This window comes from Sebastes fasciatus, chromosome 14 (assembly GCF_043250625.1).
Source record: "Sebastes fasciatus isolate fSebFas1 chromosome 14, fSebFas1.pri, whole genome shotgun sequence".
NCBI lineage: Eukaryota > Metazoa > Chordata > Actinopteri > Perciformes > Sebastidae > Sebastes > Sebastes fasciatus.
Window position 1 is genome coordinate 10220278 of NC_133808.1, and position 24258 is coordinate 10244535.

General features: G+C 39.7%; 1 protein-coding gene across 17 annotated transcripts in view; it reads left to right on the top strand.

Moving 5' to 3' along the window:
- nalcn (sodium leak channel, non-selective) overlaps nt 1-24258 on the top strand; it is a 99266-nt gene that overhangs the window by 27152 nt on the left and 47856 nt on the right. For all 17 annotated transcript variants that reach the window (XM_074658658.1, XM_074658659.1, XM_074658667.1 and 14 more), the window contains 4 exons: nt 13264-13395; nt 16262-16429; nt 21166-21357; nt 24032-24169. In XM_074658658.1, coding sequence (XP_074514759.1) covers nt 13264-13395; nt 16262-16429; nt 21166-21357; nt 24032-24169 — 630 coding nt within the window. The remainder of the gene's footprint in view (nt 1-13263; nt 13396-16261; nt 16430-21165; nt 21358-24031; nt 24170-24258) is intronic.

Genomic DNA, 24258 nt, shown 5'->3' on the forward strand with positions numbered 1-24258 from the left:
ATTTCAGTATTAAGTACTCACCCCTCTAGAGGCTTAAAAGGTTGCTGCACTAAGTTGAAAGTTCCCTTCTTCACAGACAATGGTGGTGTTTGCATGCATGTCAATTACAATGAATTCCAAAGAAACTTGACTGAAAAAACTGTGAGTGTTCATTGTAAGCAGGAGCAGCTGTACGCCTGACCTACAATTGAAAGCAGTGCGTATAGCGATATATTTGAGTACTTTGGTAAAAACTTGAGTATTTGGAACAGAATGAACAGACAGATGGACAGCCGACTACCAGATTGTGCTGAAAAAGTTTCCATGAATGTTTTAATATTTCCCATCATTGAAAATGATTGGAATCCATACATATATTAGAGCCGGCCACAAGAACTGGTCTCTAATAAGGATGAGGGTGCTAACTTTTAACAACCACCTTTCAAGTTTACAGAGGATGAGTATTTGGCACTAAAATCCAGATTTTTAGTGAAAAAAGTATCTTTAAAGTTCTCTTGTTGTTATTTAAATTTCTGCCTACTTGAGCATTCAAAGTGTCAAGCGTGAGGCAAATAATAATCAAGTAGCGTAAAAGTTGAATGGTACTGAGAGTGACTTTGACATGCGTCACGCAGCGCTTAATTCCAAAAGTCATCCGTCGCTTTCAGTTGCCAGTCATACACTGACAGTCATTTTGTGGCATGTCAAGCCATCAAGCCACTCTGAAAATGTTTGGATTTTCTGATGGTGTCAGGAAACCGCAAGATCTAACGCTCTTTACAGAGGGGATATGGCTGCCACGTACCAGGTGTGTGTGCTACAGAGATTGGTCACGCTAATATGACTACAACAAGCAAGCAAGGCGAGTTACAAACAAATTCCTCGTGGATGAAAAATGATAATAAACCATGGTAACCATTTTTTTTTTGATAAGCGACCCAACACTTTATAATAACCATCATTTATAAATGGTAAATTGATAGTTAATTAAACATAGTTATTAGTTATTTTACTGTTAAAAAAACAATGAAATGATAATAATCTATACTAATTATTAGTAATGCTATAATTTCTGTTATTTTATCATTAGTTTGTGTAATTTTAAATAATTTGTTTTTAAATTATATATTGTATCCTAGCTGATTCTGATTAAATTAATAAATTATCCATTAACAGTTTATTGTTGCACACATTATGACATTTTATATACTATATTAAGTATATAAGTGTTTGTAAAACATCTATAAACATAGATAGATGGACCAGGAACCAATTATTACCGTTGACAAAGTATTAACTATCTATCTAAATAATGTTTATAGATGCTTTACAAAGTATTTATTAACCATTTAAAAAGACATTATAATCATCAGTTGCAACTTTATAGTAGCCATCCAAATAATGTTTATAGACTGTTTACAAACCAATTATTAACTATTAACAAAGTGTTACAAATATCTGGCCCATTTATCTCTGTAATGTTTATAGATGTTCTACAAATGATTTCTTGAAAGTTGACAAATCATTTGGTAACCATTAAGAAACACTTATAATATAGTATATACAATGTTTATTGTGTGTGCAACAATAAACTGATAATGATAATTATTAATGATATTGTCATGGTTTGTTAACAGTGAAATAACTATGACCTACATTTTAACTTTTATTTAAATTAACTATGAATTTACCATTTATAAATGATGGTTATTATAAAGTGTTACCCAAAGCTATTTGATATTATTATCTACCATGCGGTCATTATATAATCACATGAAAGGCTACAGATTATAATGGATTCACTAACTAGAGTACCATAGGATCACTGCATAATGTGCATGAGCATTATAGAGGATGTTGTGGAGAGTAGTGTGCACCTGTTTCTCTATGTATGTGTTTAGCTATAGGACAGAATGGCTTGTATTGTCATTTGTTCAGCGAATGAGAAGGCATGTCATATTATGTTGGTATCATTTTCAATAAATGATGGATATCCCCTGCTCTCTTTCTATAAAGCCTCGCCAAACACCTTATTTCATTGCTTTTTCACCCATATCAGAAGGGAGCAGTGCTAGCTCAGTAGACAAGCAGTGCAGATCCAGCCTGCAGGGCCATCTGCGAGTGCCGGGGAAGTGAAGTGTGAGTTTCTGTTCTGCTCTGCCTGGCTCCAGAGTAATTGGCCGTCAAATGATTAAAATGTTTCAGGGCTGGCAGGTGGGCGCTATCTACAGACAGGCGGCCTGTGTGTGTCGTCCTGTTTGTCTGCCGCTGGCTCGCCCATACCTGTCCAACTGTCTTTTAAACCACCTGGACGTATCGAGTCAGGCCTCCGTGTTTCTGACTGTCAGCCTGTCGATCTGCATGTTGACGTCTGTCCATTTGTGCATGTGTGTGGGGGTGTCAGTCTGGTCTGTCCGGGTCCAACGGGCTGCAGCAGTTGGAGATAACACGTAATTGATTAACCACCTGCTCTTTTTGGAGATAAAGATGAAACGACAGCTTCCCCTCATGAGGGGCTACAAACCAAAATAGCCCTCAAAACAGGGAGCGCTCCCCTCCCACTCTGACAGTTGTAAATGTTTTTATGAATGTGATAATCCTCAGCATATTTGTCATCCTATAAGCCATAATTGGTGTGGTGTTTTTGAACTCAGCTCAGATTTTTTGTCAAAAAAACAAAAACCCATTTTACCTGACACCTCAACTTTTGTCTAGCAAATACACTAATTACATTGAATCAATATTATGCTCTATTGTTAATTAACTGTCAGTATTCTGTAACCATAAACTCACCACTTGCTCTTAGACCTGTAGGCATTGAATCTGGACAGGAATCCAGGGAGCGTAACCATTTTTAAGGTATTAATGCGGCTAACTAGACTGGTAATGTATTCCAGAATTCAGTATTATGACGCAACTGTGGGTCTTACTTTCCCAGTTGGACTTTAAGAGGTCATAAATTTTTTGCAAAGCAATAACACCTAAACTTTTAATTTGATTATATACAATCTTAAAGTGCAGTGAGCGTAGAAACTATAGATCTGCCTTATCCGGTATTGGAAGCAATTCGCTCTTTTCCCAATTCTTAGTGTATCCCGAAAGGCTTCCAAAAGTTTCAATTAAACACAAAAGAGGGGGAAAAGACATTTTAGGGCGCGATAAATACAATGTTTAGTCAACCGCAAAAAGTGACTGCTGGTGTTTTTTTTCATGTATTTAATTAGGATTATAATCTGGGTTTACTGTAATTTGACCAGCAAGCACTTTGATGCATAAATTAAATAAATGCGCTGAGCAAGAGCAGCCTTGTCGAACACCTCTAAAGTGGAACCTATGACTCTCCCCATTGTGGAGGCTTGGGGTGGAGTGTAGATGATATTAATCCAATTTATAAACGTATTGCCAGAGTGGTTTAGGTGAATAACATGAATTTCCATTCAAAATGATCAAATGCCTCTCTGCATATAAGGCGATGACCGCACACTCCTCTTTGTGATCGTGATACATTATATTGACAAGACAGTGCAGATTGGAGTCGATATGGTGGACAGGTACAAGCCCTGATTGGTCAGGGTGTATGTGATTGCACAGCCTGTTGGACAGCACTTTACTGTACTCAGGATCTTCATTTCCATCTGGAGGAAGGATATGGGGCGGTAAGAAGACATATGTAAAGGGTCCCTGTCTTTTTTCAATATAATGGAAGATAGAGAGACTTTGGCAAGCGAGAGGTTTCTTTTGAATGTTTCAGCATCTGTAGAAGTAGGGGGGCAATATTAGACAGATATGATTTATAGAATTCAATGCTAAACCCATCTGGGCCCAGTGCTTTGTCGTTTGGGAATTGCATAATAGCAGTCGTGCTCTCTTCTAGAGTTATCTCAGCATCTAGAGCCTGTACTGCCTCAGCATCCAACTAAGGAAGCCAACAGTTTTTAGAAATGTATTGATCGTTTCTAGGTCAGCAGTACATTTTTTGATTGATATAATTCTTGAAAATGTAGGAAAGTATTTATTGATCTCAACTGGGGATTTTGCCGTTCTTGTCTCTGACTTTGTCAATGGCGTGGGAGGCTTGTGTAAGTCTTAATTGTCTTGCTAGCAGACTGTAGCCATGTTTCCATTCATTTTTTATTGAACATTTTGAAGTACTGTATTAGAAAAGGAAATGGCAAAATCCGATAATGCTTCCTCAATTGCGAAAAAAGGTGTTTTTTGCCTTTATCAAAAAGAAGTTTATGAGCTAAATGGGAAATGGAAAAACGCCTTTGCAGAATAAATGAACACGTAGTGAACATTTTACTCACATGAATGATCTGCTGTTTTCTCTGTCGACGTCTTCTCGGGTATTCCTATAATGTGCAAATTCTTGTCTTCATCTCCGGAAACCATGAGAAACATGACCAATACCAGCTGACATGAAAGAACAATTAAAACTTGCCCAATTTAAACAAATTCCTGAAGACCTCTCTCAATGTTTCTCTCGTAGATAGTCAGATGGCCAACGTGACTTTTGTTTCCAGTTCGCAACCTCTACTTCCTCTACTCTCATTCCTCTACTCTCGTTACAGCCATGCGTAGCCTAAGGCACCAAAATCTGACCAAACTACGCTGTAGCCGAGTTTATTTGCTCCAAAACCAGTTTATGGAAACGCTCCTAATTCATAATTTAATACTAATTAATGCATTTCTTTTTTTTTTTGCGACATTTCTAAAGTTTGCTTAAAGTTCACTTGAGTATTGAATGGAAACACAGATTTTGTGACTTATCTGTAAACTCTGCAAAAACAATATTTTTGTTGTTTTGTAGAGCATAGAGTAAACACATTTTGTTAAGATGGTATTGTGTTCAAATTTCAATTTGGTACCAGTTTCATATCGCATGAACACATATAAATGTGGCATCGACCATCTCATCTAACTCTGGGCAAGAAAGCGAATAAACTCAAATCCCAAAATCCATTTTAATGACTGCGATATTACTGTGAAATTCTAGATGCATCATTTCATACATATTTCCCTGTACTTCAGCAAGAAACATATTTGTATGTTCAGAAACTTAGGACTGTAAGTCTGAACATATGGATGGGCCATATGCATTTGTAATAGTGACCTGCATGTGCCAGCTAGAGTTAAACAGATGAGTATTTAGAGTACATTCATTAATGTCAAATTATTAACATAGGAATTGCCCACAAGAAGCCTGTCGTTGCGTCACACCATTTAAGCGCCAGTCCACTTTCACGTAATATAGTAATGACTTATTTATCCAAAGACACTGTGTTTGTATCCCATTGCCATGTAACTGTTCACAGTACAGACATTATTTTTAAGGTTGTTTATAGTTTTCCTGAGTCTCTCAGTTTTGCTCTTGTGGTACAGTAGCAGTGAAGACCAGTGTAGAGGTTAATGAAGCGTGAGGTTTCTTTCCCCACAGACCTGGTGTACTAATTAGCCTCTTGTGCTCCACCATACCATAACTACACTGCAGAATTGAGCTTTGCCTGCTATAAGCAAAAAATAGAGGTTGGCACTCTATACAGGTGTACACCAGAGGATTAAAAAAGTAAAATCTTTAAAATGCAACATAGACTAACCCAACTGTGCATAAAAATCAATGAACTAAGGAATTTCTGTATGAGCGTGATTAAAACAGCTTTAAAATGACCACTTAGGAACGGTATGAAAGTATGATAAATGCTACTTCTAGTAATCCAGGAGGATCTTGTGATTAATTTGGCGATGAGCAGCTGATGCTACTCACTCCCCCCGTCTCTGCCCTCTGTCCACAGAGCTAAAAACAGAGTAATGGATAACCCAGTAGCTCACTTGAGGTCCGATGAGAGTGGAGCACCTTTTTGACCTCCCCCTCCCAAGCCAGAGGTTATTGATTCTCTGGAAACCTCCTTTCCCCCTTGCAACCGATCTTTGCTCCCTGGATCTTCCCAGTGACACAATTTTAAGCTCTTACACACATACACACAACATGTCAAGGTTAAGGTTAAGGTCAGTTTGTCTCCGTGTGGAAGACACATAGAAAAGGGAAATTGGCTGGACAGAAAAAATAAACAGGAGAGGAAGAGAGTAATCACAGTGAGAATTTTGCTATCGATGGCGAAAGTGAAAAAAGACATTGGGCCATAGCAGGGTAGATATACGTGTTTAATGCGAAACAAAATGACCTGCGAGAGGTGAGTGAACAAGATGTGACCAGTCCTGTGAAATCAACAGTCTTAGACAGAATGCGACAACTGTATTGGATTGTTTATTCGGTCTAGACTGCAATCAGCCAGATGCACATATATAGTGATATATGCTGAAATGAAATAAACCAAAGCTCTATAAGGAATAGCCAGACAGGACGTGGACGCAGAGGTGGCAAAGCACAGCAGATATTATTAAACAAGTTGGAGGGCGCAGACATGCAGACCATCATGTTTTATTAAGACCTGTTTTCCCAGCAAGAGACATGAGTCAGCCTGCTCTTGTCCGGACCGTAATAAGCCAAGGGGCTCCCACTTCACTAGATCCCCCACCCAGCAAGATTTTACACACCCACTGCTTCAGACCAAAGTTTTAGATTAAAATAACTCTGTGTAGATAACAAACTTAGCCACAAGTTAACCCCTTACCATTCCAACAGCTTTTTTTTAGAGGGGTAGGGGTGGGGGGCAGGGGATGTTCAGGCGTAGATAAATAGTCAATGGTAGATGTTGACAAGAAATAAACACAAGTGAATGAATTGATTCATTAAAATAAATTGTGAAAGTGTATAAGGGCTTAGAACATTATGATATAAGTTTGTGATGACCATTCCCATGTTCTGTGCCTCAAGTTGTTAAAGCGATTTTTAGGTTGATACCATTTGTTACACAGATTTGGTGCTAAATTTAACAATTTTTTACCACTTAAGAATTGATAAAATATCAACAATCCCTCCAAAATACAACATTAAGACACCAACACCTTGGAAAAACACCATAGAATTGGAGATTTCTGCAAGTATTGCATTTTTCAGCGATTGGATGGAGAGCACTTCTGTTCTGGAAACTGATTAGAAACCCCCTTCTTGTTATTCTACCTAGGAAAGCCATCCATCCTCTGAATGCTCTAGGTCTCTGGTTTGTTGCTGTAAAGTTTAATGAGGCTGTGATTATCCTAGAGGTCACAACAGGTAATTTTATACAGTGAGGTCAAGTTTAAAAAAATGGTCTCAATAAAATGAAATGGCTACTATGGGGACTAACATCAAATTTATGTAACTCCAAGACTGTTTAGGGACCCAAGTATGCTTTTTAGAAGAGGCGAAAATAACACTTTTGTACTGCATGTAAACAACTGCATGATTTTTCACCCAATGTGATTATCATAAAGTGTGCATGTCTGTAAAGGGGAGACTCGTGGGTACTCATAGAACCCATTTACATCCACATATCTTGAGGTCAGAGGTCAAGGGACTCCTTTGGAAATGGCCATGCCAGTTTTTCCTCGCCAAAATTTAGCATAAGTTTGGAGCGTTATTTAACCACCTTCGCGACAAGCCAGCATGTCATTGTTGGTAGCAATGGATTCCTTAGGTTTTGTACTTTAATATGATACCGGTATCTTCACTCTAGTTTTAAGACTGAGCCCGTTACCATCTCTGAAACACAGAATAATCGCCGGCGTCTGATTGTTAAGGGGTTAACTGTGATGTTCACCAGTTTGACAATGGACTTCTGAATTAAAATACCTGCTCTACATCTTTCTGTTTGTTCAGTTGTATACTGTACTATACTGTGAAAAAGGGCCTTGATTATCATCACTATCATCACTCACTCAAACACGTTTATTCATCGTCAACAAATGCCAGTGAGGAGACTTGAGAGATAAGTCAAGTGAAGCAGTCTGTAATCCCACTCAGTTTCTTCTTAATCTCAGTAAACAGGAGAGAGAAGACTGTAGCAGGAGACAGTGCCAGAACATGGCCACGTCTGTTGGGTGACAATTCCTGTGTGAATACTGTTATATCCTGCCAGCTATGTGCACATGTGCTACACTCTGTTTCATGTACCAGCGGAAAGAGCATTTGTCCTCCTTGGCAGTCTGAGTGAACAGACGGAGCACGAGGAAGCAGTCATTGGTCTGTCAGTCTCTGTCGTGGTTGTGTTACAGTTGCAGCCACTGGACATGCTCCAGGTGTGATGCATATATATATATATATGGGGACTTTTACTTTGAAAAATATCTAAATTAATACATTAAAATGTTTGATTTTCAGCATTTATGTAGTCAAAGGTGTCCTGAAGTCAAATATATCAGTCATTGTCAGGCATTATTTATTACATTTTTTCCAGCATCCCAAAAATCAAAGAATAAACATTTCCCTCACAAATTAGTGGTATTTTATTTTTTAATTTATAAGGGATATGTTATATTTTATACTTCTGAATCCAATCCAATCAATCTTATTTCCATATATGTATGTTGTATATATACAGTTCCCTTTGTTAACACCTTATTATGAAAATCGGACGTAGTCACACGTGTATACTTCCGCTAACTTCGCCAAATCCGTCGCTAGCTTTTCCTGTCAACTCCGTTCTCTTTATGCATCCACGGTCAGCTCCATCGGGGCCGTTTGAATGCATTCGACGTCAATGTCAGTATATTGGTGCACTACAGTTGCTTGACCGCATGTTACCGCAATACAATAACGTTTCCAGTCCATGACAGAGTAAGCATGCAGCTTTAGCCATGATGTCTTTTCCTGGCAATGTGTGAAACCTAAAGTGTCTCCATACTTTATGTGTAGTGTTTACCACTTTGGATTTATAATGTGAATATTCAAGTCATACCCATGTGGACGCCTCTCATGAGCACAGCTGGAAGTTGTCCTGCCTCTTCTGTGAGATTGCAGTTTATGTCACGCTGACCAGACAGCCTTTTAGAGAGTGAGGCTTTGCTTTACTGTTTAAATTGACTGGGCATAAATTGGGTGATAAAAAAACACAAGCGCCCTGACAAGAAGCCAGAAGGCTTGATGAAAAGGGAAATGTGTGTTGTTTATTTCTTCTTATTTTTAATGTTGTTTTTCATTTTTTTTTCTACTGCAGGGAAAGCACTGTTTCCCCAAACACCAATTTGCATGCCACTTGAACTGATGTCTTTTTATCTGCAACACTATTTGCATACATCATTTCTGTCTTGTACATTCTGTTGCAGTCAAGCAAATGAGAGCTGAGTACGGGCTGTATTTTTCCAGAATGTACTGTGTCATGTGTTAGAAATTAAGTGTTTCTTTTGCTATCAGACGGAATGATGCGAATGATGTTTCCTGGCTAAATGCAAAAGCCGCAACTTAATGTGCGGCTTCTGCTTACAGAACTTGACTTCAGCGTGTCGTTGTGTGTGTGTGCATGCTTGTTCTTGTGTACAGTGAACACCTGCACCCAGCCAGAGGCGACACAAATAAATAGCATCCATCAAACGTGTGTGAAAGGATTTCAGAGACATACAAGCTAAGAAACATCGAACGGCAGGGGAGAGCCATCTTGTCCCACATTTGATGCTGTTAAATTGATTCTGACATCTTGAGGCCGTATATGGAGTGCCATCAGCTGCGTCGGGAGGGCTGGGCCATTTTGCCTTTGGGAACGACATGGAGGCACATCTTTAGCCGATTTGGGGGGGAAAAAGAGGAATGTGAGGGAAAGATTAAAAAGTGATTCTGTGGTAGAGCTGGATGGGCAGACTGTATCTCCATGTGACAGAGGTCACAGATGCACAGTGCTCTCCAGCTTCTCTTAGCCCTGTGATTCCCAAAAGCTGACAGAGAATACGGGCAAAGTCAGGACCTTGAGAAAACCGTTTCATACGCACAAGCATGTACTTTCTGTTCTCTGTCAGTTTGCCTCCATCTCTCTGGCTCCCTCTCCCCCTCCCCTCCCCCCCACCTCACGCACACAAACACACACTATCACACACACACACACAACTCCGTTCAGCCAAAAACACCCATGGGGGAGACCGTCTGGTTGCTGGAAATGTCAAACTGCTTTGTCACGTCCAATCTCAGTCAGGGAGCCTAACCACTGTGTGTGTTTGGAGAGCGGGCTGCATGTGTGCATGTTCTGCAAAAACACTCCAACCAAAGACTAGCAGCTCTATCGGTCTGGGCTATCAGTCGAGCTTAGAAGATGGCAAGAATTCACATTTGTGACTAAAATAGAATGTTGTGTTCAATAACAAGCTAATAATTTAAGACAAGATAAGAGCAGAAAACACAAGAGTAACACAAAGTTATAAGAGCAAAATAAGTACCTCATAAAAACGAGGAAAAGGCTTTCTGGGTCTTAAGAAGTAAATTTAAAAGATGCTAAAGACTTGACTAGCCTGTGATGCTCAGGCAGGGTTAAAGGTTCTCTATACGATACAACCAGAGCATTAATATAGCATCAAACAACTATTTGCCATATAAAGATATAGAGGAGTAATGTCTACCTGAGCAGAGAAAGAAGTGTGTCGTAATCTGAGCTCCTCTTTACATGTACTCTGTGCATGTGAGCGTGCCCCACTGGGTAGCTCACGGCCGCCGCTCTACACTGCGCACATACGGCAGTTACAGCTGATAACGCTGAAGCGTAGCACCCACCCTCCGGTTCCCGCTCAGGTAAACACTGTTAGCTCTGTTGCACTGTTGCCGTTGTTTGCACTGTTAGCGCTGTTAGCACCGCTAGCTGCAAGCCACCGGCTCAGCCGTCGCCATGATGAGAGCCGTGTGGAGGCACTAGATATGCTCTGAATTTTGAATTCATTCACACGTTCTAACCTTAACTTTAAACACCAACTCTTAAACCTCAAACAGTCCTTTGAAGAAATGGTGGTTGGCTAGTAGTGCTCACTTTACAAAAATGCCCTCTCTCAAGGTCTGAAAACTAACAAGTCCTTCAATCTGAACCACACAATAGATTGTTTGTCATTACCCTCCAAACAACCCATATGGCTGTTTTCATATCTGGCGCCCCTATTAGCAGGATGACATTGTTTGACAGTACCTTCCAAAGCCTTTAGAAGTGACTGTTACAGAAATTAATTTACTGTGTATGAACGCTTCCTGATTTGCCACTCCTATGGTAACGGTTTAGTTAGGCAGCTAAATTTACTATGTTAAGGTTAGGGGAAGATCAGGTTTAAAATAAACTAATTTGGACAGGTAGGAGATGGGATGCCAACAGTGGTCTTCCATGTCAAAGTCACACAGTTTGATGACCCAAGCATTCACCCCAACCTCCTCTCAATTACATTTTTACAGTGCTATAACAATCATGCTACTTGCTCTGCCCTTACCATTGTCATTATATTCATGATCATAAGATGTCCTTGTCAGGTAAATGCAAACAAAGTAATTTCATTGGTTTAAATGCTGCCATTTTTTTCTGGTGAAGACATTCTCTCTATCTCTGGTCTCTCCGTTTGTCACAAAGTATGATTTTTTTTTACACTTTTTTTTAGTTCCTTAAAACAGCAATACATCATTTACCCAAGTTCAAAGTTCCAACAGATAGTTTTATCTACTAATTCCATCATCGTCACTTGTTTTCAAAGCACTGATTGCAGATCAGGCTTTCTACAGTTTAAAGAGTTTGTACTGTAAGTGTATTTGTGTGTAGGAGGGTGGATGGCAGTGGTCCCGTTTTCCTGGGGCGAATTTGATCTTTCCAGCAATGCTGCAAACACTCTTCATCTGTCTTAAAGTCTTCCTCTCATTTTTTTTCTTCACTTTTTCAATCCTTCCTATTACCAGTCTCACATGCAAGTCTTTTTTTAGGGTGAGCTATTCTACCCACTCTCAAGCTGTTCATTATGCCACATACATGCAGTTCAGGGCTGTGATCACATCTGTCATATTGTCTCCAAAGGAACGCACAGTTAACGGTGTTTGTCTAAATGAGGAGTGCATGTTTCGTCCGACTTTTTTTGGGGGGGTTAGTTCCCCTCACATTCTTTTAAGTCATGATTGTTTCTATTGTGTGATATTGTTGTAGGCGTTCAATGCCACTGCTATTCCCACAGGAAATAACATACATTTATTGCCCCTTTCCTTCCTTGTTTCCGGCTGTCTGAATACACACTGATTCTGCTGTCTGGGTGGATGTTTCTCCCAGCAACCAATGAAAGGCTCCTGATTGCTTTGAATTTGCTGCAGTTTAGCTGCTGGCCCTCTTTGCCTGTTTCCTCTTAATATACAGTATGGTCTACAGTTGGCACCTCAAAAAGCAAAGAACTCTGACAGTAATCATCTGTGTTCCAGTCTGTGGGCAGATATGCTTGCTTTATGCAAATGTATGTATATATTATTGGAAATCAATTAACAACGACAAATATTATCCAGAAACCCTCACAGGTACTGCATTTAGCATAAAAAATATGCTCAAATCATAACATGGTAAACTCAAGCCCAACAGGCAGCAACAGCTGTCACTGGGCTGACTTGACTATGACTTGCCCCAAACTGCATGTGATTATCATAAAGTGGGCATGTTTGTAAAGGGGAGCCTCGTGGGTACCCATAGAACCCATTTTCATTCACAGATTTTGAGGTCAGAGGTCAAGTCACCCCTTTGAAAATGGCCATGGCAGTTTATCCTCGCCAAAATTTAGTGTAAGTTTGGAGCATTATTTAACCTCCATCGCAACAAGTTAGTAAGGCATGGTTGGTACCAATGATTCCTTGGGTGTTTTTAGTTTCATATGGTACCAGTATCTCCACTCTAGCTTTAAAACTGAGCTTGCTACAACCTAAAAATCACAAGTTGCGTTAATGCGTTAAAGAAATCAGTGGCGTTAAAATGAATTTGCGTTAACACGTTATCTTTGACAGCCTTAATATATATATATATATATATATATATATAATTTAAATATATATATATGGAGAAAAAATTTACACTGAGGGAAAGCAGATGTGAGTTCAGAAATCTTATCACCCCTGCTTCCTTAACTTTTCTTCCGAATAATTCAGTCTAGCTCAGAGGTACATTATATTTTACCTATCTTCCTGTCTGTCTGTCTTGTACCTGATTTCTAACCTTCAATCCAACTGGAAATGATTTATCTCAGATAATGCTGTATTTTATTATCATGGTATTCCTGGCTCATGTTCATAAACCGGATTGAGATCAAGTTCAAATGGGAAACGAATTGAAAATGGCCGTTGATTTTCCCTGCACTTCTTCTTTCCTCATCGCCTGTTGTGTGCAATTTACATTGATTGCAATAATGGACACTGCTCTGTTTCCACAGCAACTGATGCGGTCGTCTGTGTTCCACATGTTCATCTTGAGCATGGTCGCTGTGGACGTCATCGTTGCTGCTAGCAACTATTATAAAGGCGAGAACTACCGCAGGCACTATGATGAGTTTTACCTGGCAGAGGTGAGATGTTTTATTTGTTTGTGTGTGTTTGTTTTTTTTCCATTTCTTGCTTACACCAAATGTCCACCTCACACCCTTTTAACATTAACACAAGCCTTTTGACCAAGGCTTTTATTTACAGTTTTGTTTTTATTTGTATGATTAGATAAAAACAGTATGAGATCGTCTTTTATTAAAAGCCTGTTAAATGACACAGATGTGGGTTTTGGTTCTTATTTGGAATGTCGTAATGTCATGGTCGGTTATTAATATGGATTTAATCTGGCATTATCCCAGTGCCTCATGATATTAACCTGTCCACTCACATTATGCAAGATGCCATTAGGGATATTAGCCAGTTTATAATCCATACAGCTGAATATTTATTATTATTCAATAATGGGCATAAGACATTTAATTTGTGTGAATTAATTGATCAACTTATATTCGCTTTTGTACATTTGCTCTTTAAAATTTACTCATTTTTGTTTTAAAGTAGTGCACGCATGCACACGACTCAGTACTGTATGTGTCATGCCGGTTTGATGTCATCAGTATGCAGGTGGTAAAGCGCCGACAAAGACGGCGAGTGTGCCCACCTCCCCCGTCCCCTTCATACCTCTGCCTCTCACACACAGCTGAATGGAGGAGATAAGAAAAGCGAAGGAAAAAAAAAACAGACACAATATTACCTTCTCTCACTCCCTCCATCCATATCATACAGCCATCGATCCGCAGATTTGTTCCAATCTGTGTGTAGTCTGTGGAGGGAAAATAGGAAATGGAGGCACTGGGTTTACACTTAAATGGAGAAATACATGTTTTATTGGTGAGGTGCCAATTTTATGTTCTCCTTCTTACTGTATTTCCCCCAACTGAAGACAGTGGTGGTAGAAGCATTCAGATGCTTTACTTAAAGGAGTCCTCCAAGGATTTAGCATTGCACATAAAGTTTCTGGACTAGCATGAGACAGATTTAAAACGGAAAGGTCAAAATCGATGCAGCAGAGAACAAGATATCCTTATGTTTAGTCCCCACTGTGGGTCAAGCTTAGAAAACACAAGACCCTGCATTTCCCATAACGCAACTTGGCAATGTCTTATGTTAGAACCTAAAGTTGTCAAACTTCTTTCATTACCTGTATACTGAATTTTAGTGAGGTAGCTGGTGGAGGCTGAGCTACTGTATCCTATTGGGTAGTTTAATCTGTAACAAGGCATCATTTTATACATTGAACATGTATTTTGTATGTTTAATCATAATCTGCAAAGTTACAAGTAACTATAGCTGTCAAATAAATGTAGTAGCATGAGCAGTACAATGTTTCCCTCTGAAATTTAGTACAATAGAAGAGTAAATAAGCAGTACATTGTACCTACAGGTAAATACAGTACTTGAGTAAAGGTGCTTAGTTACATTCCACCACTGGCTGACCACCAATATTTTCTCAATCCATCTTTTCATGACTTTCAATATCTTGTCCGTCTATCTATAATAAAAGCTTAACCGGGATGGGATTGGTGAAAACACGAATGACCCTATCTAGAGCCAGTTGTAAAAGTAGCGTTGGTCATTTGGAGCAGAGCCAGTGCTTAGAGTGTGTGTGTACGTTGGAAGTGAGTGGTGAAGCAAGAGAGAGAGAGCGACGGCAGCGAGTAACATTATCGACTCCGGCCCAAGCAGGAAAAGTTAACAGTGTTTGGTTTGTCTGTTCTGGGCTACTGTAGAAACATGGCAGTGCAACATGGCGGACTCTGTGGAGAGGACAAGCTCCCTATATAGATATAAACAGCTTATTGTAAGCTAATGAAAACACAACAACTCTTATTTTCAGGCGATTATACCCTAAAGAAAACATACCTATTAATATTATATTCCAGTTCTGCCAATAGATCCCCCTTAATGTTATACACTGTTCCTTTTAAAGGAATAGCTTACCTACATTAAAGGAATTCTTCACCCTCAAAATGACCATTTGTATATCAATTACTCACCGCATGTTACCTTGAATTCTTGATTCTTTTTCTCGCATGCCTCCACGGTGAACAGACAAAGTAAATGGAGGTGCCAGGTTTAACAACAGACTATGTCAAAAATTCAAGCATAAGACGGTAGTGGCGGAAGTGTTGTAAATAGTACGTGAAGTGATCATACGACTGGTTAAACGAGACTTGGATTATACTTGTGTGAGAGTTTGTAAACTGATGTTTGGATATAGTTTTGCTGTTGGTAAATTTGGCCTCCATTTACTGCAATTCATCAGGGATTTACTCCACCGTGGGGACATATGAGAAAAAGAACATTTTCTTCAAGAATTCGAGGTAATAGTGTGAAGTACTCCTATATATATTGTTTATTTATCGAGGTTCAGTGATATGGAACGCTCTGCCATCTCATATTTTAAAGTTGTCATCAGAACAATTTAAGAAAGCTGTTAAAAGGTTTGTTTTTATCTCCCCAATGTTTTCCCTTATGGATTATCTCTGTAAATTGCTTACTGATAATGAGTTTTTACTGATGATATTATAATGTGAATCTTAATTCCATTTAACTTTGTCTTTGGAATGCATGTGATGCTAATATCTTTTTCTTTTTTCTTCTTCTATATCTCTTTACCATCCTTTTCAATAATTCATTCCCTTTTTAAAATGTATCAAGGTATGCAATGGAGAGTGCCCTGATCATGCCCCACCGAGGATTTTTTGCACCTCTCCGTCACATTTGTTGTTGTTTATGTATTCTCTACTTGTACCTTTTTTTATATGTGTAAACAAATAAAATCCCCCAAATCTATAACTGTTGTAGAATAGCTTATTGTTGGGAGAGACTTGTGGTGTCAGGGAGTAAACATCAACCCTGATTGACATTTCCTCCATTCCATCTCAGGTTGCCTTCACTGTGTTATTCGACCTCGAAGCACTTCTGAAAATCTGGTGTCTGGGCTTCACCGGCTACATCAGCTCCTCCCTGCACAAGTTTGAATCTCTGCTGGTGGTGGGCACCACACTGCACATCTACCCTGACCTCTACCACTCTCAGTTCACCTACTTCCAGGTATGGATACACACATTTCTACAGTATGCACTTGCACAAATGCATGCCTGTACATAAATCCCTTTATATCCTAAATATGAAACCGAATCATCCACACTTCTTCAGATCAAATTTGCAGTGCAGAACACAAGCTGTGAATCATTTAGTGACATTTCTTTCCTGTGACCATGCATTAATGAGTACAAATCAATCATATCGGTCTTCTGTGTGAAAACCTCTCCTCTATTCATTCAAAATGCTTTAAATGCACTGTCGCCACAAGTGTCTAACAGAGATTCAGTTAAGTGATTTCTGAGTGAAGCATTTTTCAGTCGTGACACATTTTTGGGGGACATTTGATGTATTCAGTGAAAAGAGTCGTTCTCTGATGGTTTTTATTTGATGATATTAAGCATAAAACTGAGCCTGAGTGTACAGTCCTCAGTTCCTGTATGTGAGGCAGAGAGCTGGGAAAGTCCCGATCGAAGTCCGATGTAGGTGGAAGCAATAATGTGTAATGCATTTGGCCTCACTAGAGATTAGGGTTGGGATGATACACCTATCTCCCGATTCGATACTATCACGATACTCGTTACTTGGGTGCCGATTCGATATGTATTGCAATTTTTTAAGTATTGCGATTCTACAAGAATTCTGATGCGATATTCCGATTTATAGCGATTTTTGTTAACTTTTTTAATACTAGATCATGGGAAAAAGTTGAATCATACATTTCTAGGGACATTTACTTTGGAAAATATCTAAATATGATAGAGTAAAAATGTTTGATTTTCAGCAGGTATGTAGCCAGAGATGTCCTGAAGTCAAATATATCAGTCATTGTCAGGCATTCATTTTTTTCCATGGCTAGAGCTGCATGCTTTAGCCATGGTGTCTAGCTCTGCTTTTCCTGGTAATGCATGAAACCCAAAGTGTACCATACTTTACTGTATGTGTAGTGTTTACCACTTTGGATTTAAAATGTGAGGTTTCAGGTCGTATCCATGTGGAACCTCCGCTTTTTTCTACTTTTTCATTTTGGCTCACTGCGGCCAACTGTGGTTTGTTTTGGTTGACAGATATGGAACGGATATGACGTCACATTACTCAGACTAATACAATAAAAGTGGTAACTTCCTTCTACCTCTGTATAGACTCAAATGAAGCAAATATATTGATTCTGACATTTTCAAAATCAATTTCAAAATCGTACAATTTTTTTTTATAAAAGTAAAAGATTTTTTCCCACCCCAACTAGAGATGTATGTAGAAGTGTTGGTCTGCAGTATTTTTGTCGATAAATCCTGTGTTTGTCCAGTTTTTCCAGTTCCCAAGGCAGAAATATAAATCAACTGTGTCTATTACGACCCATGTGGCAATGGTGCCTTGTAGCATTACCATCCATCCAGAGCCTTTAAGTGTTGCACTCCGTTCAAAATGTAACCCTGTGACCTTGCCGTAGGTCGCGTAATGTAGCCGATGAAAAGCTCTGTGGAGGATCTGATGGGAAAGGGCTTCTCGATAGGTCTTTAATGAGCCTTGACCGTACAAGCTGCCCTGATCCTGTCTGACTTTCTCAACAGCTGCCATCCATACGTGTGCAATGCTTACACTCAGGCAAACACATATTAACATGTATACTGTAGCAGTGTTCCATTGAAAGAAATTGTTGACTGGCTGTTCTTTTAATTTTTTTTAACATATTCTGGATATTACTGCTCCAAACAATCATGTTTTTTGTTAAATGTGTCATTTCAGTACAAGATGAAAATTAATTTGCAATGATTTGAGACATGCTTTACTTTGGAAATTCAATCCAGTAAAATATCCAATGTCTTGTTTTATTTCCCCCCCCCCCCCAAATTTCACTACCTTATTTTTGCATGAAAATGCAGTCTTGTTGAAGTTTATGTATTTCTAAATTATGATGCATTCATGTGCTGGCGAGAGGTAAGATATTAGAATGGCATTCCACCGCGCTTGAAGGAAAACAACCTTCTGTTACTGTAATGCCTATTACTCTCCTCAGATGTTTTCAGAATCATATGTTAGTGTACTGTTTGGCTGTAAAATGAGAAAGTTTGTGACCCGGCCGCTATGTTGAAAGCAGTCGAGCCAAAACCAAGCACCGGCCAGAGCAAACTTTCTCATTTTGAATCATTCTGATTGGTTATTTTTCTTTGGGCACGGTGAAATCTTGAAATATGTCATAACGGAGCACTGGAGGAAGCAGAGGAACCAGATTATTTCGTAGATTATGTCTCATGTATTAATAGCTACGGTTCAAGCAGATGTGATAAAAAGTTATTTTGTTTAAGTTACCCACTCTATCTTTAACAAAAGAAGTGTCAAAAAAACTGATGACTACCTTTGACTTTATCCAAATAAAAAAAAAAATGTTTTAACAAATACAAACAGGGTTAAGTCTTTAGTGTTATGTCAATAGATTTTTCATTTGCAGAAATACTTTCTACATTTGCACATCATTTGTCTGCTTTTGGCTAATGAGCAGTTTTTAAAGAGCAACTGGGAGTTAAGTGTCTTCCTCACCCCTCACTCATGGGAAAGCATTTCTCATTCACTGTCTCTGCTGATGTTTTTCCAAGTAGGTCCCATTTTAAACAGGTGACATTTAGTCATAAGTGATTAACCTTATGGCTCTGTGAGGGAATCAGATGTGTGTGTGCCAGCTATAGGAGAAGGGACTAGACTATACAATCAATGCTTGTTTCAGAGTTTTATTTAATTGTATCCAACCAAAGGTAGTTTCCCTGCTAAAGGTTAGCCTTACCAATTGTCTTTCAGTCTAGACCAAATGTCACATGCTTTAGAGCCCATACGGTGCCCTTGGCAGAATGATTTTTAATCAACCTACATCGACGCTTCCTTTCTGTGTGTTCAGAATTGCAACGACTTCAGTAGCAGCACGATTTAACAGTTCAGTCGATGCATTTGTCATTCAGAAAGGCAGGGCATTGAATCATTTTTGGACATTTCTGGTCGGGATGCACTGATCCGATTCTGGTTGCTGGTGTTTGGCCAATATGGGTTTGTAACTCTGGATGGGATATCTGTGACGGCGACAATGTGACACATTATGCAATTCAATTTTATGTTAAGCATTGCTTTGTCTTGCGTGAGGCTAGAGCCAGAAGCACACACAGGCGGCACAGCTGGAGAGCCATTCTCTGAGTGTCGTTTATAGTTAATCGTTGGTAGCCGACACACAATATACTCTTTGTGGAAAAAACACAAGGTTTCGATTCAGCCACGCAACAACATTCTGTTATTTATCGTGTTTCCTTCTCCAGAACTGGCCTTGAGCCTGAACCGTGGTTCGGATAACCCCTCGTATAAGTAATTAATTTTGCACATCAAAGCGTTTTCATTCAAGGCTGTTCATTGCTCATCTCTCGTCTGCATGAGTAGTCAAGATATGCTTTTCTATTGAAACAGTCACATTTGTTTGTTCGATTGCAGATATGCAACTAAATTCTAAGATTTTCACAGGGGTGCCTTTGCCTCTGACCTCAAGATATGTGAATGAAAATGGGTTCTATGGGTACCCACACGTCTCCCCTCTACAGACAGCCCAGTTTATGCTTATCCCATACAGTTTGGGGCAAAAAACATGTACTTTTTGCATGCAGTAGACATTTGTGGGTTTTTTCTATTCTAAAATGGTGTATTTCTGGTGTGTTCTCAATACTATCACAGTCTTCCTAAAGTTTAATTAAAAAAATCGCAATATATCGCCTTGCTTACGATATTGCAATACATCACAATATATTGAATCGTTACCCCAGTATCATGATACGTGCGGTATCGCCAGATTCTTGCCAATACACAGCCCTAATTAACTCTCATACGATTTTGTCAGCAAACCGATTAGTTGATTTAAGCAGCAGATCTGTAAAACTGAGTTTCTCCACAAGAATCCCACAAAAGCAGCACTTTAAATCTCTTTTACCAGAGATGTGCTCATTAGTTTGTTAGAAATAAGTCCTTCAGCATGAAAAAAGCATAAACAAAAGACTAATAATCTAAAGAAATCTTAGTCGACTTAGACCAAAAGGACCAATTAGTCGACGAATTTGCTAAGAGGGATCAGCCCTAAAAGTTCTAACCTCATATCCTCTGTGAACCTACCCTCTTATGGTTTGCTCTTAGCCCCAGAGCTTGCATCTGGTGTAAAATGGATAGTGGTCATCATCATGGTCTGTCAGGACTAGAAGGTATAGTGTCCTCCCATCCCATCTGTCATCATGCTGTGCGTTTTATTACTGTATTTGTTTACTGTAGGTTCCCTTTTAGACCGGCATCCCATGTTTGGCTCCGTTATTTTGCTGTGTGTCCTGGGAATGGAAGGGAGCCATTCATTTGGCTTAGAGATGGATCTAAAGAAAAGTCTTTGGCCAGGGGCATCAGTGCCGAGCTCGATCAATAGCCACTCTTCTGTACCCCCGATCAAAGCCTGACCAGTATGCATTACCTTTTGGGGGTTGTTGTCACCACAAGCAATTTAGGGAAGCCAGTTGACAGAGCACAGTATCACTGCACCTTTACCACTGGGTCAAGATCAATGCCCTGTTTTTGTAATCAATATCTAATCAATGTGCTACTATGTTTTCTTTTATAACTTTGATATTTATTTTTGAACCATCTTTAAAATGCTACCTCTCTGTTCCTTTGGTCTATAAAACTACTGTTCCACAGCAACCTTACAGTAGAAATGTGTGTTTTTCTTCCCCCCTCAGGTGCTGCGTGTTGTGCGTTTGATTAAGATTTCCCCAGCTCTGGAGGACTTTGTGTACAAGATATTTGGTCCGGGGAAAAAACTGGGCAGCCTGGTGGTGTTCACAGCCAGCCTCCTCATCGTCATGTCGGCCATCAGCCTGCAGATGTTCTGCTTTGTGGAGGAGCTGGACCGCTTTACCACATTCCCCAGGGTAAGGAACCACTTGCACTCACCCTGTCACCAAGAGGGCTATCTGTATATATTATTAAGAAAGAAAAAAACGCAAGCAATCTATTTAAGATAGCTTCTGTGGGTGTGATCATGCCTTCAGCCTATTTCTTAGATGCATTTTGTATGTGTTATTTTAGGTAAACTGTGCATAAATGAATCACAACTTGTTAAAAGGTCACCCTGAGTCACATGCTTAAGCACAAATGGCTGATTTATGGAACAGATTTTTGGAAATCTGTCATCGGGAGTCTAAATATATTCTGTTCCAATCAGGGTAACATTTGCTATGTATTAACTCTTTACTGTAATTGGCTTGTCTGTGTTCATAGTCAGCCGATAAGACTGTTATCAGGTCATTAAATGGGGCATTATCAGTAGTTATAAGCCTCATAGATGTGAGTCAGTAGGGCCCTGCTACACCCAATAGTAGGTTTTGTCATATATTCACATGGTTGATAGCTGAAAGAATGAACAAAAGAAGACAAGACCAACCTCTACTGACTGTAGTAATTATGACAGGAGCAAAAGCAGAAGTCTGGAGGATGGAGGCGATGGATTGAACACAAAACACAGGGCTTTTACCATGGCATTCATCCTGGAGACTGGGGTTCTTATCCCGCGTGAAACCATCGACGTGTAGTCGTCTTTGTGTTCACAAGCGTATAGTTTCACTTTTACTTTAGAAGCGTAGTTATTTTCAAGCTAAAACACAATGTTTTTTTCTTAAACTTAACTAAGTGGTATAGTTGCCTTTGCCTTTGGGTGTCCTTTTGCCTTGAACCTTTGACCCTCTTGCTGTGAGGCGACAGTGCTAACCACTTCACTACTGTGCCGCTGCCGATCTATTCAATTCTATTCTATATTTATATACTATATACATTATATATACTGGAATTTTAATTCCTGTTTAAGTTGTAATTCCTATTAATTCCTGATATTTTTTTTTACCAAGTTGCTGGTGTACATTTTTTATTTTAATGATAAATAACAATCAGGAAATGTATATCTATGTATTTATTTGTTACATTTAGTTTTACAAAGTTAGAAAAAGTGATATTTAAGTCAAGGCTGTTGTTGCTTTACACATAAAAGAATGATCCCAGTCACTTCCACACAGTGAGGCATACAGCTTATTAATTAAAGACTGGTATTGGATCGGTACTCGGTATCAGCCGATTCCCAAGGCCCAGGTATCGGTATCGGGACTGAAAAAGTCGGATCGTTGCATCCCTAGCCTAAACCTAAAGATGCTGTTTTGTTTGTGTTCAAAACGTAACATTTCATACAGTTTTACGTGTTGTTGCTTTTATGTTTCGCTTTCACTTTTACAGTGTAGAAGGGCCCTACTGACCCTCAGTAGCGAGCGATGACATTTAATGGCCTGATAACAGTTGAATTGGGTGTCGTAGCAGGTAAGAATAGATGAATAAATAGTCAGCTTTGAGCACCACTGCAGGCTGTCGTTTTCTCTCTCTATTCATTGTATTATGCTAGGCTTCCTGTGAGTGACTGCTGGTTATCAGATATCAATGTATCTCCCTTATACTCACAAATGCTGCACTGAGTTTATTTATTTAGCCAGCATTATCAGCAGTTATTTAGTAACAGACACCTGATTTTGAATAGTATTGTTTTCACCTGCACAAGTGAAGCAGACTTGACTCAGCTGCTCCAAACACACTTTTTCTGAATATGCCTTAATGTTCAAATCATTTGCTCTCAGGCAAACATGAAATACAATTAAAGCCAGGAGATACAAGGAAGTGTGTGAAATACACTACATGCAAATTTAGAAATGCATATGAGCAGCTCCAGAAGGACACCTCAGACAAGCAACGGGGAGGCCTGCAGATGTTGACGATGGGTTGCACGACGGGTCGACAGATGTGGTACCTCCTTTGATTTCTAAGTGCTCATGAGCTTCTTTCTCTCTCATTAGCCACATATTTCCATCCTCTCCCCTCTAAGATTTCACTGATCCCAGGCACAGCGGGACACGAGGGGTTGCTCGTAAACAGATGCCACTTGTATGCCGCGTCCTCGCTCTCGTTTTCTCTCTCCGTATTGCTTGTGCCTCACACACCCACATGTATGCACACAGACGCGCATCACATCATGGTTAATGATGTTTGGCTGTCTCCCCTACGGGCAGACCTGTTGCTGGGGTTATCTTTATCTGCAGTGACGTGGGTTGTGGTAGGAGGGAGGGAGGGGGTGCCGAGGGGGCGCTGTCTGAAGGTGAGACGCTAAGGAGGAGGCGCAGGCGTGCCATTTGACTCCAGGGGCCACAGTGTTGCAGCTGGCTGTTCTCTACACTTTTATCTGACCTCTGCCAAGTAGAGGAGAGGACAGCAGGACAGAGTAAAACAAAAAAAGATGTCTGTCTCCTCACTTCCTTTGTTCTTTCTCTGGCTTATATTTAACAATCTCACAATCGCTAGGTCAGAAGGGGAAATGCGCATCGGCTGTGTGATATTTGCGCTCCGGTGAAAAAGCATGTTTCAAAATGTCAGATCTGTCCGTTTCTCTGTGTAATTCCCTCCCTGTTTTTGTCTTTCTTCCCTCTCTCCACCGCTTCCGCTTGTGTACTCGGTTGCCCTCTCTAGCCTTTTGCCTCTTTCACTTTATCTCATCCTGTGCTCTTCTCCCTCTAGGCATTCATGTCCATGTTCCAGATCCTAACCCAGGAGGGCTGGGTAGACGTCATGGACCAGACTCTGGTGTCTGTGGGTCATATGTGGGCTCCGGTAGTGGCCATTTACTTCATCCTCTACCATCTGTTCGCTACCCTGGTGAGGAACTTACTGTGCTGTTTCAAATGAGTCAAATAAGCTGAAGAGACTGTTGAGTTTTTAGCGTTTTGGTTAAGTGGTCTTTTAGT